Here is a 14,604-nt window from a genome sequence, read left to right as displayed (position 1 = left end):
ATATAGAAAACAGGAAAACAAATTTACATTGACTATAATGAGTCATTTGCAGTCTGTTTATATGATTTGCATGATTCCTTACTTTTCATTTGTGGCTGTGGTGTTGATAATACTCAAATTAATGTTGATAGAATCATTCAAAAGTCTTCACTGAAAGTAGGCAGCATGCCTTTCTCGCATTTCAGCGAACATGTAACAAAGATATGTTTGTCAGACATTTAGTGAGCAATGTTTAGCAATAATTAACAAGCAGGTGGTGACTGAGTCACTGCCGCAACCTGTGAGGTTTTTATGCTTAAATAAATAGGAATAACAAATTAAATTTATATTGCTGAATCTCTCAAGGCTGTGAATGAAACAGACGAAGTGTTGCCACCCACTAAAGATATATAAAGCTGGTAAGTTGAGTTTTGTGACAGAACAGAAGCTCTGAGAAATATCTGTATTATGTTATTGCTTGTTTTCTTTCCTCATTTGTTTTTAGGACATTTGTTTGTCTTTCGCTTCACACCAATGAGGTCATCACTTAATCTTCCCTATATAAGTTAACGCACTAGATTTTGATTAATGGATAAATCACATTAGGAGGTTGTTTCTGCTCCTGTGTAGTACAGTCACATGTTTCTGAGCCATTCACACTACTTGTCGAGAGTTTGTTTTACACCGTCTTGAATGTTTTGCTGTCTTTTTGGTCTTCAGTTTGTTGACAAGCATTTCAAAGTGTCACACCGCTGCATCGGCCTCCCAGGAAAATAAACTCGACCGTGGTGCAAATGCATAGTTTTGACTCATGAAGCAAAGGCGGGATGACGGAGACAGAATAGGAGTAGAGGGACATAGAGATTATGACTTCCCAACACTGATGTAAAAAGGTAAGAAGATTCTGAAAATTTTAGAAAGCAGAGATGTTGCACTGAAAATCTGTTGATTGGCATTGGTTATATTTTGGTATTACAAGTATGAACTGTTGCTGTTAGGCATTACAACTTTTTAATTTTTTTTTATACATGTGACCAAAATTAGACTCAGTCAAAAGTAGATCAAGGAAAACAGGCTTAATACTTTATCTCTTCTCTGGTGACGGAGCGCTCAATTATCATGGCCTAAATGTGTAGAGGTTATGCTGTTTAGCTCCATAGCTGTGACATTGGTAAAGGTATCCATTTAGACTGATGTGTGATTCCTGATGACGCTAATGGAAATGCATTCACTACTGCACAATGTGGAACCAGCTGTTGTTATGCTCACACTCTGCAGGTGAACTCACAACACAGTCAGTGTCTGCAATACATAAATACCTCTGCTGCACTTGTTGACCCTTGTCACTGCACAGATTATGCAGTTGCTGACTCTGCTGCTGAATGTTAAATCATTTTTGGTTTGTGGGTCAACTGCTGAAAGACGACAGGAATAGCCAATTGGTTCCTCCTGAGGATTTCTTATTGTCATAACACGGAACATGTAAGACGAGTGGCATACAATGGACAGCACCAAAACAATAAATATTTGTTGCTTGGATTTTACATTATATTTTGAATGCCCCAAAATTATACTGTGCCCATACATACTGACCATATGTATTCATTTCAGCTCTACCTCTAACCAACCAGAACCAATTTCAATGAAATTTTCAATAGTGCCTATACAACAATGTACCTTGTGACGTTCAGTATGTCCTCTCAGGGTCGTGAAAGCACCCAATCAGGCAATTTTCAGGGAACGTGCCCTTTTTTTTGTAGAGAAATGGGCCTACACCATGGATCCTTTGCCGTCTGACCTTGTGCCATTTTGAAATTGTGTCTAAATCAGAAAATACTGAACAATTTGTCTTTTAACTATCTGTGCTCCCTCGTTATGGCCACTAGAAGGCGCTAAACACCAACTATGGGTAACATTGATTAGGGGAGAACGTCATTGTCAAAACGCCTTACAAAACACATGACTGCATCTGAGTTTTCATTAACACCTGACAAGAGAACTTTTGATATTAGTATAGCCGAATGCTCATGTGACTATTTGCATGTATCTACAGAAGAATGCCTAATTCAAGCTTTAGGTCGTGACTGAGAGGCCTCGGCTGCAACTTAAACTGAATAAAAAGCAGCAAAAGCCACTAATTTAATGACGTTAATTGACGCAGTCAAACGGCTCAATTACTTTGACGCTTGAGCATCTTTGACACAATGACTAGTGGAAATATAAATGCAGTAGTTTGCAAATAAGTCACGTCCACCCCTCCCTCTCCTTTCTCTCTCCCTCTCCCTTTTCTCCTTTCCATCCCCCCTCTAGCTCTGATTGGCTTTCTCCAAAGATAATTGGAGGCAAAATTTGATGTGCTCAATGTCATGGACAGGAATGAGGTTCCGCCGGCGTCTGCTGCCACCATGAAAAAGAAGGCGGTGGGCAGCAGTGGATGCAGCCGCATCAGCGCACCTAAGGCTGTCGCATCCAAACGCACAAATAGCACCAGCGCACAGAACTGCCTGGACTCCGGTTCTCTCGGCGCACAAAGCAGTAAGCAGCCCGGCGTGACCAACAACGTCGTGATGGACGAGACGGAGGACGGAGAAGAGGAATCCAAGTTTCAGCATCCGCGGTTGCGCCGAGCCGGGGGGAGCGGCAGTGGCGGAGGTGGTGGAGGAGGAGGCGGCGGCAGTATCAGGATGAAGAACTTTACGCCAGGAGGGGGAGCCGCGTCCTCGGCTTCCAGGAGAAACTCCAGCAAGGAGCCCTACCTTACGCACACAGAGGACGCTCCTGCCGCCCCACGGCCCACTGCTGCCTCAAGAGCCACTGAGACACCCTGTCCGGGCGATGCTGCCCAGCGCGGCGAGACGAGCAGAGCATCTGGGGCGGAGGCATCGGAATCAACGGTCGCGGTAGAGGTTTTAAACGCGACAGCGGGTAATGGTTGCAACGGTCTTGCTCCAATTTCCAGCATGAAATGCAACAAAAACGGAGAATGCAGGAGGGACTCGGGTACCGGGAGCCTGCGCTCAATCATCTCCAAGCAGGAGAAGCAGACAGGGGGGCCGGGGAGAGGCGACGACGGGGGGAGCATCAAGCGAGGAGCCTGTAACTCTACCACCGCCAGCATGGACGGCTCGATCACACCAGGCGGGTCCTTGACCGGGGGGCACGGAGGAGACAGTGCAAACCCCGGCGCCACCCCCGTGTCCAGCGGTATACCTGAGAAAAAGGACTCCAAGGTGTCCTTCTCTAACGCACCAAGCCGGAAAGCCTCGTCCTCGCTGCACGGTCCGACTCAGACTCACAACCAGCAGCCAAGGAACTCTGTCACTTTCCAGAAGCCGGAGGATGGACCGGCAATTGTTCCCGCCGAGGATGCGGAACCTCGGGGCAGCCAAGCCAGCTTCATGCAGCGGCAGTTTAGTAGTATGCTGCAGCCTGGAGTTAACAAATTCTCCTTACGCATGTATGGTAGTCAAAAAGCAGTGGAGAGAGAGCAGGAGCGGGTAAAATCAGCTGGAAATTGGATTATCCACCCTTACAGCGATTTCAGGTAAGAGCTGGGGCTGCCATTGGCTGCACGTTGGAAGTCATGAGGGGCCCGTGAGGGTCCTCATTGTCATCTACAACTTACTTTATAGTAAGCAGCCTAACCACTGTGACTTCTCGGGAACACATACATGGTTATTGTTCAGGGCTACTGGCCCCTGGTTAGTCATTCTATCCCCTATGATTGGATCTGTATAAATCGATGCCTTGCAACGAGCTGCCATTAATCCCGCAAACAACCTGTTGTCAGGCAAATTGACTTTAGCGAACGGTGCCCTTTCAAGGTTGTAAACATTCCTATCCCCGTCTGTACAGTAGCATATCGGAGATGCTCAACAAGCCAGGCCTGCTAATACATCTCGACTTTTCGTAGCAGTAGGCTCACATTTAACAAAGAGGAGAGTGCTCCGACGCTAATTCGGCTGCATTTAAAATGCGATTATTTTTGAGGATTGGGATAATAATTGTTGTAGAATATGCTCTGCGACAAGAGCCGCGCTGACAGGATGTAGGCTATGTGTGTGTGTGTGTGTGTGTGTGTGTGTGTGTGTGTGTGTGTGTGTGTGTGTGTGTGTGTGTGTGTGTGTGTGTGTGTGTGTGTGTGTGTGTATGTGTGTGTGCGATGCACTCAGTAATGGAATGTCACCTTGAGCCAAGTGTGCGAAAACCTCAAGCACGCTCACTGGAGACATATCCGCCTGACGACTCCCCGGAATCTGCATTTAAATGATTGATCCGGTCTGTTTATCGCGGCTAAAGCACTATTAACCCAGTCTGAACATCCAGCAGCTATTTTTTTCATTAAAATGTTTAGGGAAATGAACATGCCAAGAGGGCTCCTCTTGACTAAGGCTAGCCTCTAAGCTTTTTATTCGACACGTATCAGGCGCTGAATTGTATTGGGGTCAGACAATCTGTAGGTTTTGCTCTCGGCTGGACCGGCTGGTTTCAGCACCACAGGGAGTGGACAGCTTCCATCTCATTTGGAGTCGGCTCGCGCGGTTGAGCGCTACCTTTAAATCCCCCTCAGCGCCAGTCACGTTTGGCCCATTTGTATCGCATAACTCCGAGTCAGTGGACCACTGAAGGCTAAACTTGATACATATCTGCTCCAGCACAGATGTAATTTGACGACAGGTCACTTTGGAGACCTTCTTTCGCCACGGAAGCTCCCACACTGTGGGAAGCTGTAGCTGCCCTCTCCTTATTTATTTTTTTTATGCCAATTAATGCATCTTTAAAGACAGCAAAGTTGCTTGAAACATCATCATTGGGGCGGTAATTGTTGTTGCCGTGGAGTGACGGAGTCAGAGCTTGTTGCATAAGTCGCAGTGTAATGACTCAGCGCTGCACCTGTCCTGCAGAGCTTCCTCTGACGGGCTCAAACCTCAATACTTTTACTCTCTGTCCCATCCGCCAACCTGTCACTTCATCACAGTAAGTAGCAAGACAGTCGTCTTCTTGATATCCATGTAAAATCAGAGCTCCACTCCTAGCTTTATAAATGAACCTTATAGTCCTGTTAGGTGACCCTGGAGACCTCAGCCCAGTTCAGAAAATAATAAACACACTTTTTAAATTTTCATTCTTTGGTACTTTTATGAGAATAACTTGTGAACATGGTTTTGAACTGATCAGAAATTCTAAAATCCGCTAAAGAAAGTAACAAAAAATACTTCTGTTTTTGGTCCCATAAACTCTAGCTGCATACTTTAACACTGTTAAATGCATATGTCCACATGTTCTAATGGTTTTAACAGTACTTTTTATGCAGCACGGCCTCTTCAGGATCCCAAATAATTGTTTTAATGCCATTGGAGTTTTTACATAAACAGTCTAATTCAGCCCAGAAATTAAAATCATTATTTTTTTTGTGAATTACTTTTTGCCAGACAAATTTTGATAAATATATATTTGTTTATACAGACTCCATATAACACAAAGAACCATGACATATTTCCCTATTTCTGTGTAATAAGGATGCATTATTGCAAGTAATAAAAAACTTGAACTCATTATGTATGTTATGTTTTAAGAAGTGAAAACAGAGGAAAGAAATGATAAGGAATTTTGTAATTATAACCACCTATACCTATATTTACACATATGGGGTAAAGTTAATGTGAACAAAACACAAAGGTTAAGAAAGGAAGATGAAATCCCCTTCTATCTTTTAACCTATCATTTAAGCAATTTAGTTCAGACATCGTGCAGGACCAAATATCCATGAATATACATTTTTAACTTGAGCAGTGACAATCATTCGATTCATTTTGTTTTTATAAAAATATAAAATGATTAGAGAAATTGCTAATAGGTTATAGTACATGTCAATTTTGTCAAAAGTAAGTTCAGCAGAATATTCTTCTCTAATTATTCTCTGCATGTTCAGGCAGGCAAAAAGCAGCTCCCTCACTTTGTTTACACTTTTCCATCTTGAGTTCGTAAGTCTCTTGTGCCTATCGGCTTACCACATCAACTCCCTTCTCTTATCTGACTCTATTTTTGTCTTTTCTTCCCTTTCCTCTCTTTTCCCCTCCTGTACTCCACACACACCCATGTAAACACACTGCCATGCACACACCACAACTACACAACACACACCTCTGCTAGGTTCTACTGGGATTTTACAATGCTGCTGTTTATGGTGGGCAACCTGATCATCATCCCTGTGGGCATCACCTTCTTCAAGGACGAGACCACAACACCCTGGATCATCTTCAACGTGGTCTCTGACACCTTCTTCCTCATGGACCTGGTGCTCAACTTTCGCACTGGAATCATAATTGAGGACAACTCGGACATCATTTTGGACCCTAAAACCATTAAGAAGAAGTACCTAAAAACTTGGTTCATTGTAGACTTTATCTCCTCCATCCCAGTGGATTACATATTCCTCATAGTGGAGAAAGGGATTGACTCAGAGGTGTATAAGACTGCCAGGGCCCTGAGGATCGTCCGCTTTACCAAGATCCTAAGTCTTCTGAGGCTGTTGAGGCTCTCCAGATTAATACGCTACATTCACCAATGGGAAGAGGTGAGAACACACATTTCATATCTGTCCTCTGAGAAAATACAATCTTTAAATTAACTCGAATCACATAATTTACAGCTACAGAGGAAGAAACCCCCAATGTAGTCAGCGATAAAAGGTCACTGATTTGCCTCCGATATGCTGGTGTTGGCTCCTGACCAAACCAACAATCTGTCTGCCTGCCCTGCCTCACCTGGAGGCTCAGCATTAATGTTCTCACCTGCCACCTGGTGAGAAATATATGATGTCAGCAAGATGTTTGAGCATGAACAAACTTTGCATTCTAATTATTGTTATTGTCACACAGCCCTTTTACCCCCTCTGTCTGACCAGGCAGTCCCATGGCATCAGGTGCTCTAATAAGCAGCCTATTACCAGTTAATCAATTAAGGCACCAGAGCAGGAGCAGCTGAGGTAGAGGGAGATGATAATATACAGCACTAAGGGGGGGCATGGGCTGTGATTATATATGTCACTAATTGTTCGTTTAAAGCGATTGGAAAGGTAAGGTAAGATGTTGTTTCTGCAGAGACCTGACGGGTAGACTTTGGATGTGAAGAGCGGCTGCTGTTGCTAGGAAGAGTACCCGCGTCTTGTAGGCTGAATGCATAGACCCAGTCCTGCCCTGACCAGCCACACAGCTTTTGTTTACTCTTTTAGGTTTGCACTTTGCTGGGGCCCCTCCACAATTGAAGAGGAACAGCCTGAAAGACAGGAGGTCTGAGGATGTCATGAGATCACTCGACTTTTTGTTTATGCCAGTATTGGCAGCCTGTTGTTGGCATTTTGCCGTGGCGAGCAGCGCAGTGGGGCTCGGCTGCTCACTTGACCTTTGGATAATTGGATTTCTGAAGATATGATGTGCTATGCACACATACACGCACAGTGGTGCATGATGGGAAGTGATACTTGGCATGCATGGAGAATTAGAGTGACGATGTGGTGGAGAGTGAGACACCAGCACATGCAGGCACTGCCCAGTTCAAATGCCTGTTTCTTAGTCTGTCAGAGTTTATTTTGAAAGAGTTTGAGCCACGAGCTGTTTTTAGTTCCTGTAACTTTCTTAGAACTGTCTGTGGTGCTGAACACCTTCACAACACAACTGTGTATAGTACAGTTTCTCTCATCAATCCTTGGTGAAAAAAATGATGACCACTTGCTCGATTTTGTCAGTTACTGATTGATAATAACTGACAGTGATAACCTCATAAAGGTTAAAGCTGCATTTAGAAAGATCAGTGCATGTGATTCATGTCCAGTCTCATTCCTCATCACTCCCATCACAGAGCATCACTTCTCCCTCATCTAACAGAGTAAGAAATGACCCATTTCTTATTCCTTCCGAGTAGACTTTATCAGACCGTCCTCCATGTTTTATTATGAAAACTACTGTAATGTCTTAGATGGTATACAGATCATTATTGTATTTAAACAGCCACTAAGTTGTTATGTATTGTCACTGTGGTGTTTTGAAGTCAGCCAGGTGATAGATGATTGGCCTAAGTGACTGTCCTGCGACTGAGAATGATTGATGTGTGAGACAACATGGACTATCAGTTGTTAAAGATCATGATGGTGCCTGTCCATCACTCTTGTATTTGAATGAGTGTATGTGTATGTGATGGCATGTCTGTCTGTGTTGTTAGTGTATCTTTGTGACCGCAGGCTTGCGTGAGTGTTTTGTGTATGTGACTGGACCTTGTGCGTCTATGAGCCTCTGACTGATGTCATGTATCTCTGTGTAACAAACGCCCTGCCTACTCCTGCTGTGTTTGATTTGGGACTGATGGGAGGCTGTCTCCCCTGCTCATTAATCAAACTTGGTATAATCCAAAGGAGATTGTGGAGCTGAGTGGGAAGCCAATGTTGCCACTCAGATATAAATTCAAGGAATATAAATATGATAACATTATAAAAAACATATTCCAGATCCAAGATAATCTTTATGTGCACATGTCTCAGCTCAGTTTGAACTCCTCCTCCTGTCCCACTACCCCGCTCCAGATCTTCCATATGACCTATGACCTGGCCAGTGCAGTGATGCGGATCTTTAACCTGATTGGTATGATGCTGCTGCTGTGTCACTGGGATGGCTGCCTACAGTTCCTGGTTCCCATGCTGCAGGACTTCCCCTCAGACTGCTGGGTGTCCCTCAACAAGATGGAGGTATGTATGAGGGCGTCTGGTCTGTGCATACCAAGTTGCACATGTCACCCCAGAGCTGGATTTGCATCTTTTATTCTGAGTTCATTGCGAAAGAGCTAACTGTGGTCACCGAGTATTGATCGACATGTGTGACTGTCATGAGAAAATATTGGCTAAGTGCCAATCAGTATTTGGTGACAATGATAAACTCTTTCTTGTCTTTTATTGCAACATAAACCTCAGTGTTTTAAAAAGGTTGTTGGAAGGACAGCCTCAAATTATGATAGGACGTAAACATTTTAAATAGGCACGCCAGCAATGTTACACATCAATGTTTGTTTATAGATCCTGTAGCATACTACTAAATATGTAAAAAACAGTTGTCAATTCAGAGGAGGCTGTTTAGTCAAATACATGTCAATTGATGCCACTTAAAGATACTAGACATCTTTCTCCCTCTCCTCAGTATAGCTGCAACAAGCACATGAATCTCCAACTGAACTGCTGTTTGCATGGTTGGTAATATAATTCAATTCAGTTTTATTTACATAGCTCCAAATTACAACATAAGTCATCTCAGAACATTACAGTAGTAAAGACAAAATCTTACAACATTATACAGAGAAACCAAACAATTCAACGATTCCCACGAAAGCGACAGTAACATAGGCTGCAATGAAGAATGAATGAAAGAAAGAAGACAATATCTCTGCTGCATCAGTTAAGATTGTGACAGTGTGTAATGCTACATTTGAATGTCTACAAAACGGGCATTCGTCCCTGTTAACCCATTTTCTTTTTGAGATCATTTACACCAAATTAGTATGACATTGGGATTAAGGAGGTATTAATAGCTCAGAGAATTGTTTTCCTTTAAAGGGTAAGCTGTTACAAATGTCTGTTTTGGTCTTTAAAAACACATGCTTGTAATTTATTCCAGTACTATTCAGATAACCATTATTAGCCTAATTGATGTTTGTTGCAATTATGCTTTTACTGCATCAGGATGAAAAGTCTGTGTTCCTTTTAAATAAATCAAGAAAATTACTAATATCATCACCTTTTGCAGCAGCATTCAGCTGGAGTGCCAGAAATAGAAAACAACCGCAGGTTACCAGCGAGGAAGCTGTGAAAATAAACCAGGGAGATTTAAGCGCACGTCTCGATCCCTCCGCGCCTCCTCTTCAGCATGGTGGGGCAATGACAGGAGAGATAAAAGGGGAAAACAGAGGGATGGGGGGAATATGGCCAGGCAGCTGGGCCCTTTGTTGCCATGTTCTCTCTCGGAGAGATAAAAGCTGGTTGTTTATAGGTCTGTCTGTCAACCTAGCCTTTTACTGAGCGAGGGGAGACCACACCAACCCAGACACAAGGCTCAGGTTCAATTGGGGTTTTAAAAAGATTGGATCGTGCTCCCAAACATTGCCAATGACTGCTTGTAAATGACAGATTTGAAATATTTCCTGGATGAGAGCAGTAACTCTGGTTGAAACAAGTGAATGTGATGTTGAGAGTAAATCTGATCTTTGTCACATAGACAGAAAGGTATTCCTCTTTGTTTATTATACAAGATGGGAACACACTCAAGTTTTAGTGATGTTATTTTGCAGAGCTGTGTCATGTTGACAACAAATATATGTATTTAGGATGTCCGTACTGATAAATTAGGGACACTCACATATAATATTTCATCTGTACTGACGGATGGTCTGATGATCTCAGAAAAAAGACCAATTTATATGTAAAATGGTAGCAAAAAATGAGAGACGCATTTGCATATCACTCAGCTACATAAGTCATCAGTGTCACTGCAGTGTAACCTCTAAAATAATAAAAGATAACATTTAAGTTCATATACTTCAGTGTTAAAATACCCGGTCTGCAGATATTTACGATCAGTGGAGGTCTGTCCACTGGCCCTAGAGTGTTTGATGTTTTGATGGGTAAAATCTGCATCAGTCAAGTCTGTGCTCTCTACTGACATACACACACGAGAGACATGCTGTTGTAATCAGAAATTTGTCAATTAGTTGATTAGTCCATCCACAGAAAATTTATTTTGTGTTATACATTATTGTAAACTGCTGGTCAGGTAAAACAGGCAATTTGAGGATATTATTTTGGGCTTTGACTAATTGGGATGGGCATTTCTATCACTTTTTTTTTGTACATTAAAGCTAATGGAAAAAATAATCAAAATAACTGATTGTTGCAGCCCTACAAACTTGAAGACTTGTCTATTTCTGCTTTTCTAAACTTATATGATGCACAAGAAAAGTTGAGGATGATGTAATTGGGGGCTGACAGGCCACTGACTCCTGCAGTGCTCTCTCCCGCTCTATAATCAAAGACAGCCGCTCTCCAGAGAATCGTCACTCTCAAACTAAAGGGCCGCTCTGGCATGGAAGACGCTGCATACAGCCACCTGAGACCACCCCCCTATTGAGTGGCTGACAACTTGTAACATTAGCCATTGTGTTGCAGCCTGGCCATCCATCAAGCCCTGCACCCTACAGTGGCTCTGATGTTTTAAGGCCCACAGGCAAAACCCATGGAGGGCGTTGAGAACACTCTTGTAACTCTGGATGACATCCACCAACCGGTAATTGGATTCGGTCGAACTTGTGCTACCTCGGGGAACATAGGTTGTTTTAGCAGAACGCCTCAACTTGCATCTCTATATTTAGTTTACATTCAGCACTAGCTTTACACAGACTGATCAGACATGGTAGCGTGCTGGTAGAATCTTGTAGAATATGGAGGGGACTATATAATCACAGTGACAGCAGCGCTAACTGACAGACACACTGTTTCGTTTCAACTCTGTAATTACAACTGTGTGTGCAGCCTTCCCTTACTGTATCAACATCACAGAGATGTCTCTTTCTCATTATCCCCCACTGCCATCAGCAGGAAGACCTTGGCAGCACAGTGGTCTGCTTGCTGGGAGAAGATAAGCTAGTAATCACTATGCATGGAGTGAAATCACTTTATTTCCTCACCGCAATTAGTTTGACCAAACAGCATTACAGGTCTGCTGTGGGACAATATAGATTTGAAATCAAGTACATGCCAATAAGCATGTAAATATGAAAAGTGAAAGCCGCAGTCTGACCTCTGTAAATGGACCAGAAATTGGGTGGTGTTTGTTTCTCAGGTGAGGAGAGAAATGGATGTGATTATCTCAGTCCAGCAGGAGCTCAGGTGGTTTTGTTCTAAAGGTTCTCACTGAGGACCAACACACTGTAATATCACACTGTAGGGAGAAGGAATGTTATTCTACTTAAACATTACTCAAGCAGCTGTGAGATTATTTGTGCTGAAAATTTGTGCAGGAGTATTTTAAAGACTAAGTGACAGTTACTTTGTCTCATATGGTTGATGTAAAATGACCATTGTAGCATCCCGGCTGTAACTATTTCCCAGTTTCTCATAACTTACTAACAATCTCCAGTTTATCACTGCTTTTGATCAAGGGGATAAGAAAGTTTTCTTACATATTTTATTACCAAATAAAAGTTGTTGTTGTTCAAAACAAATGTATTGTGACATCCTCCCGACTGAATGTTAACAGCAAATTTGTGGACTAAACTGTCATTGTGACCTTTGTAAAGAATGTATTTAAACTACAAATTAACGTATGAAGCTTAAATTGCTGTTCACAAGGAGCAGTACTCACTCCATAAAATTGTATGTCTTTTGTAGCTCTGAAGGAAGTTTTAAGTCTGAAAAAATAACTCGCAAACAAAAAGTCAGGGTATGTTGGCTTCTGCTGTGTCTGCCTGTTAGTTTTATTACTCACAGTTGTACCACTCCATCACACATAAGGAAAACAAATTACTCACAAGTACTCTCGTAAGTTCACACAGCAACTGGAACAAGGTGAGCCTGACTCTGTCCAAAGATGAATAAAAGCCATCAAGCTCCTCCAAAGGTCACTAATTAACAGGTTGTATTTTTTGTTTGTTTGCTTCCTACTCCAAACAGAAATGTTAAAATGACAAGTTGTGATTGGTTCCAATGCTGTTACCATTTACCAGGCTCTTTTCAGTGTCTTAGTGAAGCTAAAAGTTCTCCATCTGTCTCCAAGTCCAAAATATAAATTTTCTTATCTGAGACTCAGCTGATGGAATGAAACCGAATAAGCACATATCCCGTAATTTCAAAGCGCAAGACACAACATATAACAACATGTCTTCAGTGATACAGATCTATTGTAAATTTGGGTTTAAATTAATTAACTCAAACTATCAACACTAGACCAGTTAGCCATCACTTGACGTGTATGTTGGATATACAACTGTGAAATTGAATTCCACCTCTCTATTAACCTTACAGCGAACTGTCTTGGGAAATTTTGCTTTTCCTTCCAAATTCATAATAAACATATTTCACTGTCCACACTGCAGATTATATAGAGACCACGCACACTGAGGCAGAGGAGTAGAAAGGAAGAATAACAGAGAGAGAGAGAGAGAGAGAGAGAGAGAGAGAGAGCAGAGGACAGAGCTGATTGAACAATAAACTCAGATAAGCCGTTGTAAACTAAACTGGTGTGTGCATGTGCGACAGGGCCAGGCTAGAGGCTTTGTTACATGTGTGTCGATTATCTTTTGATATTTGTTCAGCTTATCAGCCGTCGGACACATGTAGTTATTGGTCATTCAGTGTGGTATAAGTCTATTATCTGCTTCACTCTGTCTCTGAGCCTCAGTCCTTCACCCCTGGTGCAGAGAGGTGTGAACCGAGGGGATTGGTAACAGGGCAACATTTCACCCTTTGTGTATGTCTTTGGGTGCAGTTTTTTAGCAAAGCTAGCAGTGTAGTTCTCAAAATATGTCTGCCAGTCTGTTACTCTATCCACCAGTTTGCTCCAACATCTATTGAATGGATTGCCATAAAATATCGTACAGACATCCACAGTTCCCAGGGGAGGAATCTGTTTTGTCATTGCTCCAGCTTTCCTCTAGCTCCAACAGCAGATTGGAATTTGTGACTCAGAGTAAAATATCTGATGTATTAGATGGGTTACCATTTAATTCAGTAGCCTTTGTTGTATTTTGTACTATTTAGCAACTGTTGACTTTTTAGGCAAAAAATTAGGAAAGCAATAATTTTAAAACTGCTTTTTACATCATTGTTTTCTTCACATCGCTCTACCTCAACCAACAACAGCAACGGTGACATAATTTCTGCTGACACACTTACATCCACATTACATATTAAACCTTTAAGATATTCAAACTTTTGTATTTATCAGTAAGATTTTTTTTTTTACAATGCTGGTACATTGACAATGGCAAGTACATTTGTCACCTCTTTAAGACACATAACTTACTTGCATGTGGTCATTACGTTTGGCAGTAAATTTACATAGATGTATATATGAGGTCTCCTGCATTCCCAATTTGACTGTTATTAGACTGTTGAACAGCTGGTCATCACCACACATCTGTCCCAAATATAGGGTATATTACAGGCCTACTCAAATATACCTTCCCCTCAAATCTGGCACTGCCTCTAAATTTATTAATGAGCTGCCTGGCTGATGTCAAAACCTGGCTCTCGCAAAATGTTCTATGCCTCAACGAAGGTAAAACAGAGATCTTGCTGCTCAATCCCTCTCGCCTTTCAGCTGTGACACCGGACAGTCCTTCATTGTGTCTTGGCCCTATGGCAACCCACTGCAATTTTCATGTTAAGAATCTGTTTGTGATTTTTGACTCATCTTTTAAATTAGATATTGAGATTAAATCTGTTGTCAAAGTCAGTTTCTTTCAGCTAAGAGCTTTAGCTAAGGTCAAGTCCTTTCCCTATACCCCGTGTCGCTCACTCAGGTCTCTCGGCCAACCATTTTTAGTTGTTCCTTGATTGAAAATGATGACCCGGGCCAACCCGTAAACTCT

At 42.2% G+C, this 14,604-nt stretch overlaps 1 protein-coding gene across 1 annotated transcript in view; it reads left to right on the top strand.

The window, feature by feature from the left end:
• The first annotated feature begins 2,338 nt into the window (after positions 1-2,338).
• LOC138625311 (potassium/sodium hyperpolarization-activated cyclic nucleotide-gated channel 2-like) overlaps positions 2,339-14,604 on the top strand; it is a 34,114-nt gene continuing 21,848 nt past the window's right edge. Inside the window, exons 1-3 of the mRNA XM_069706142.1 lie at positions 2,339-3,523; positions 6,133-6,556; positions 8,558-8,719. Of these exons, the coding sequence (XP_069562243.1) occupies positions 2,346-3,523; positions 6,133-6,556; positions 8,558-8,719 (1,764 nt within the window). The 5' untranslated portion in view covers positions 2,339-2,345. The remainder of the gene's footprint in view (positions 3,524-6,132; positions 6,557-8,557; positions 8,720-14,604) is intronic.

This window comes from Brachyistius frenatus, unplaced genomic scaffold, assembly GCF_029030835.1.
Source record: "Brachyistius frenatus isolate BFR_SWC_R1_liver_20210118 unplaced genomic scaffold, ASM2903083v1 Contig_61, whole genome shotgun sequence".
In the NCBI taxonomy this organism is placed as follows: Eukaryota; Metazoa; Chordata; class Actinopteri; family Embiotocidae; genus Brachyistius; species Brachyistius frenatus.
This window is presented reverse-complemented; position numbering and strand designations above follow the sequence as displayed.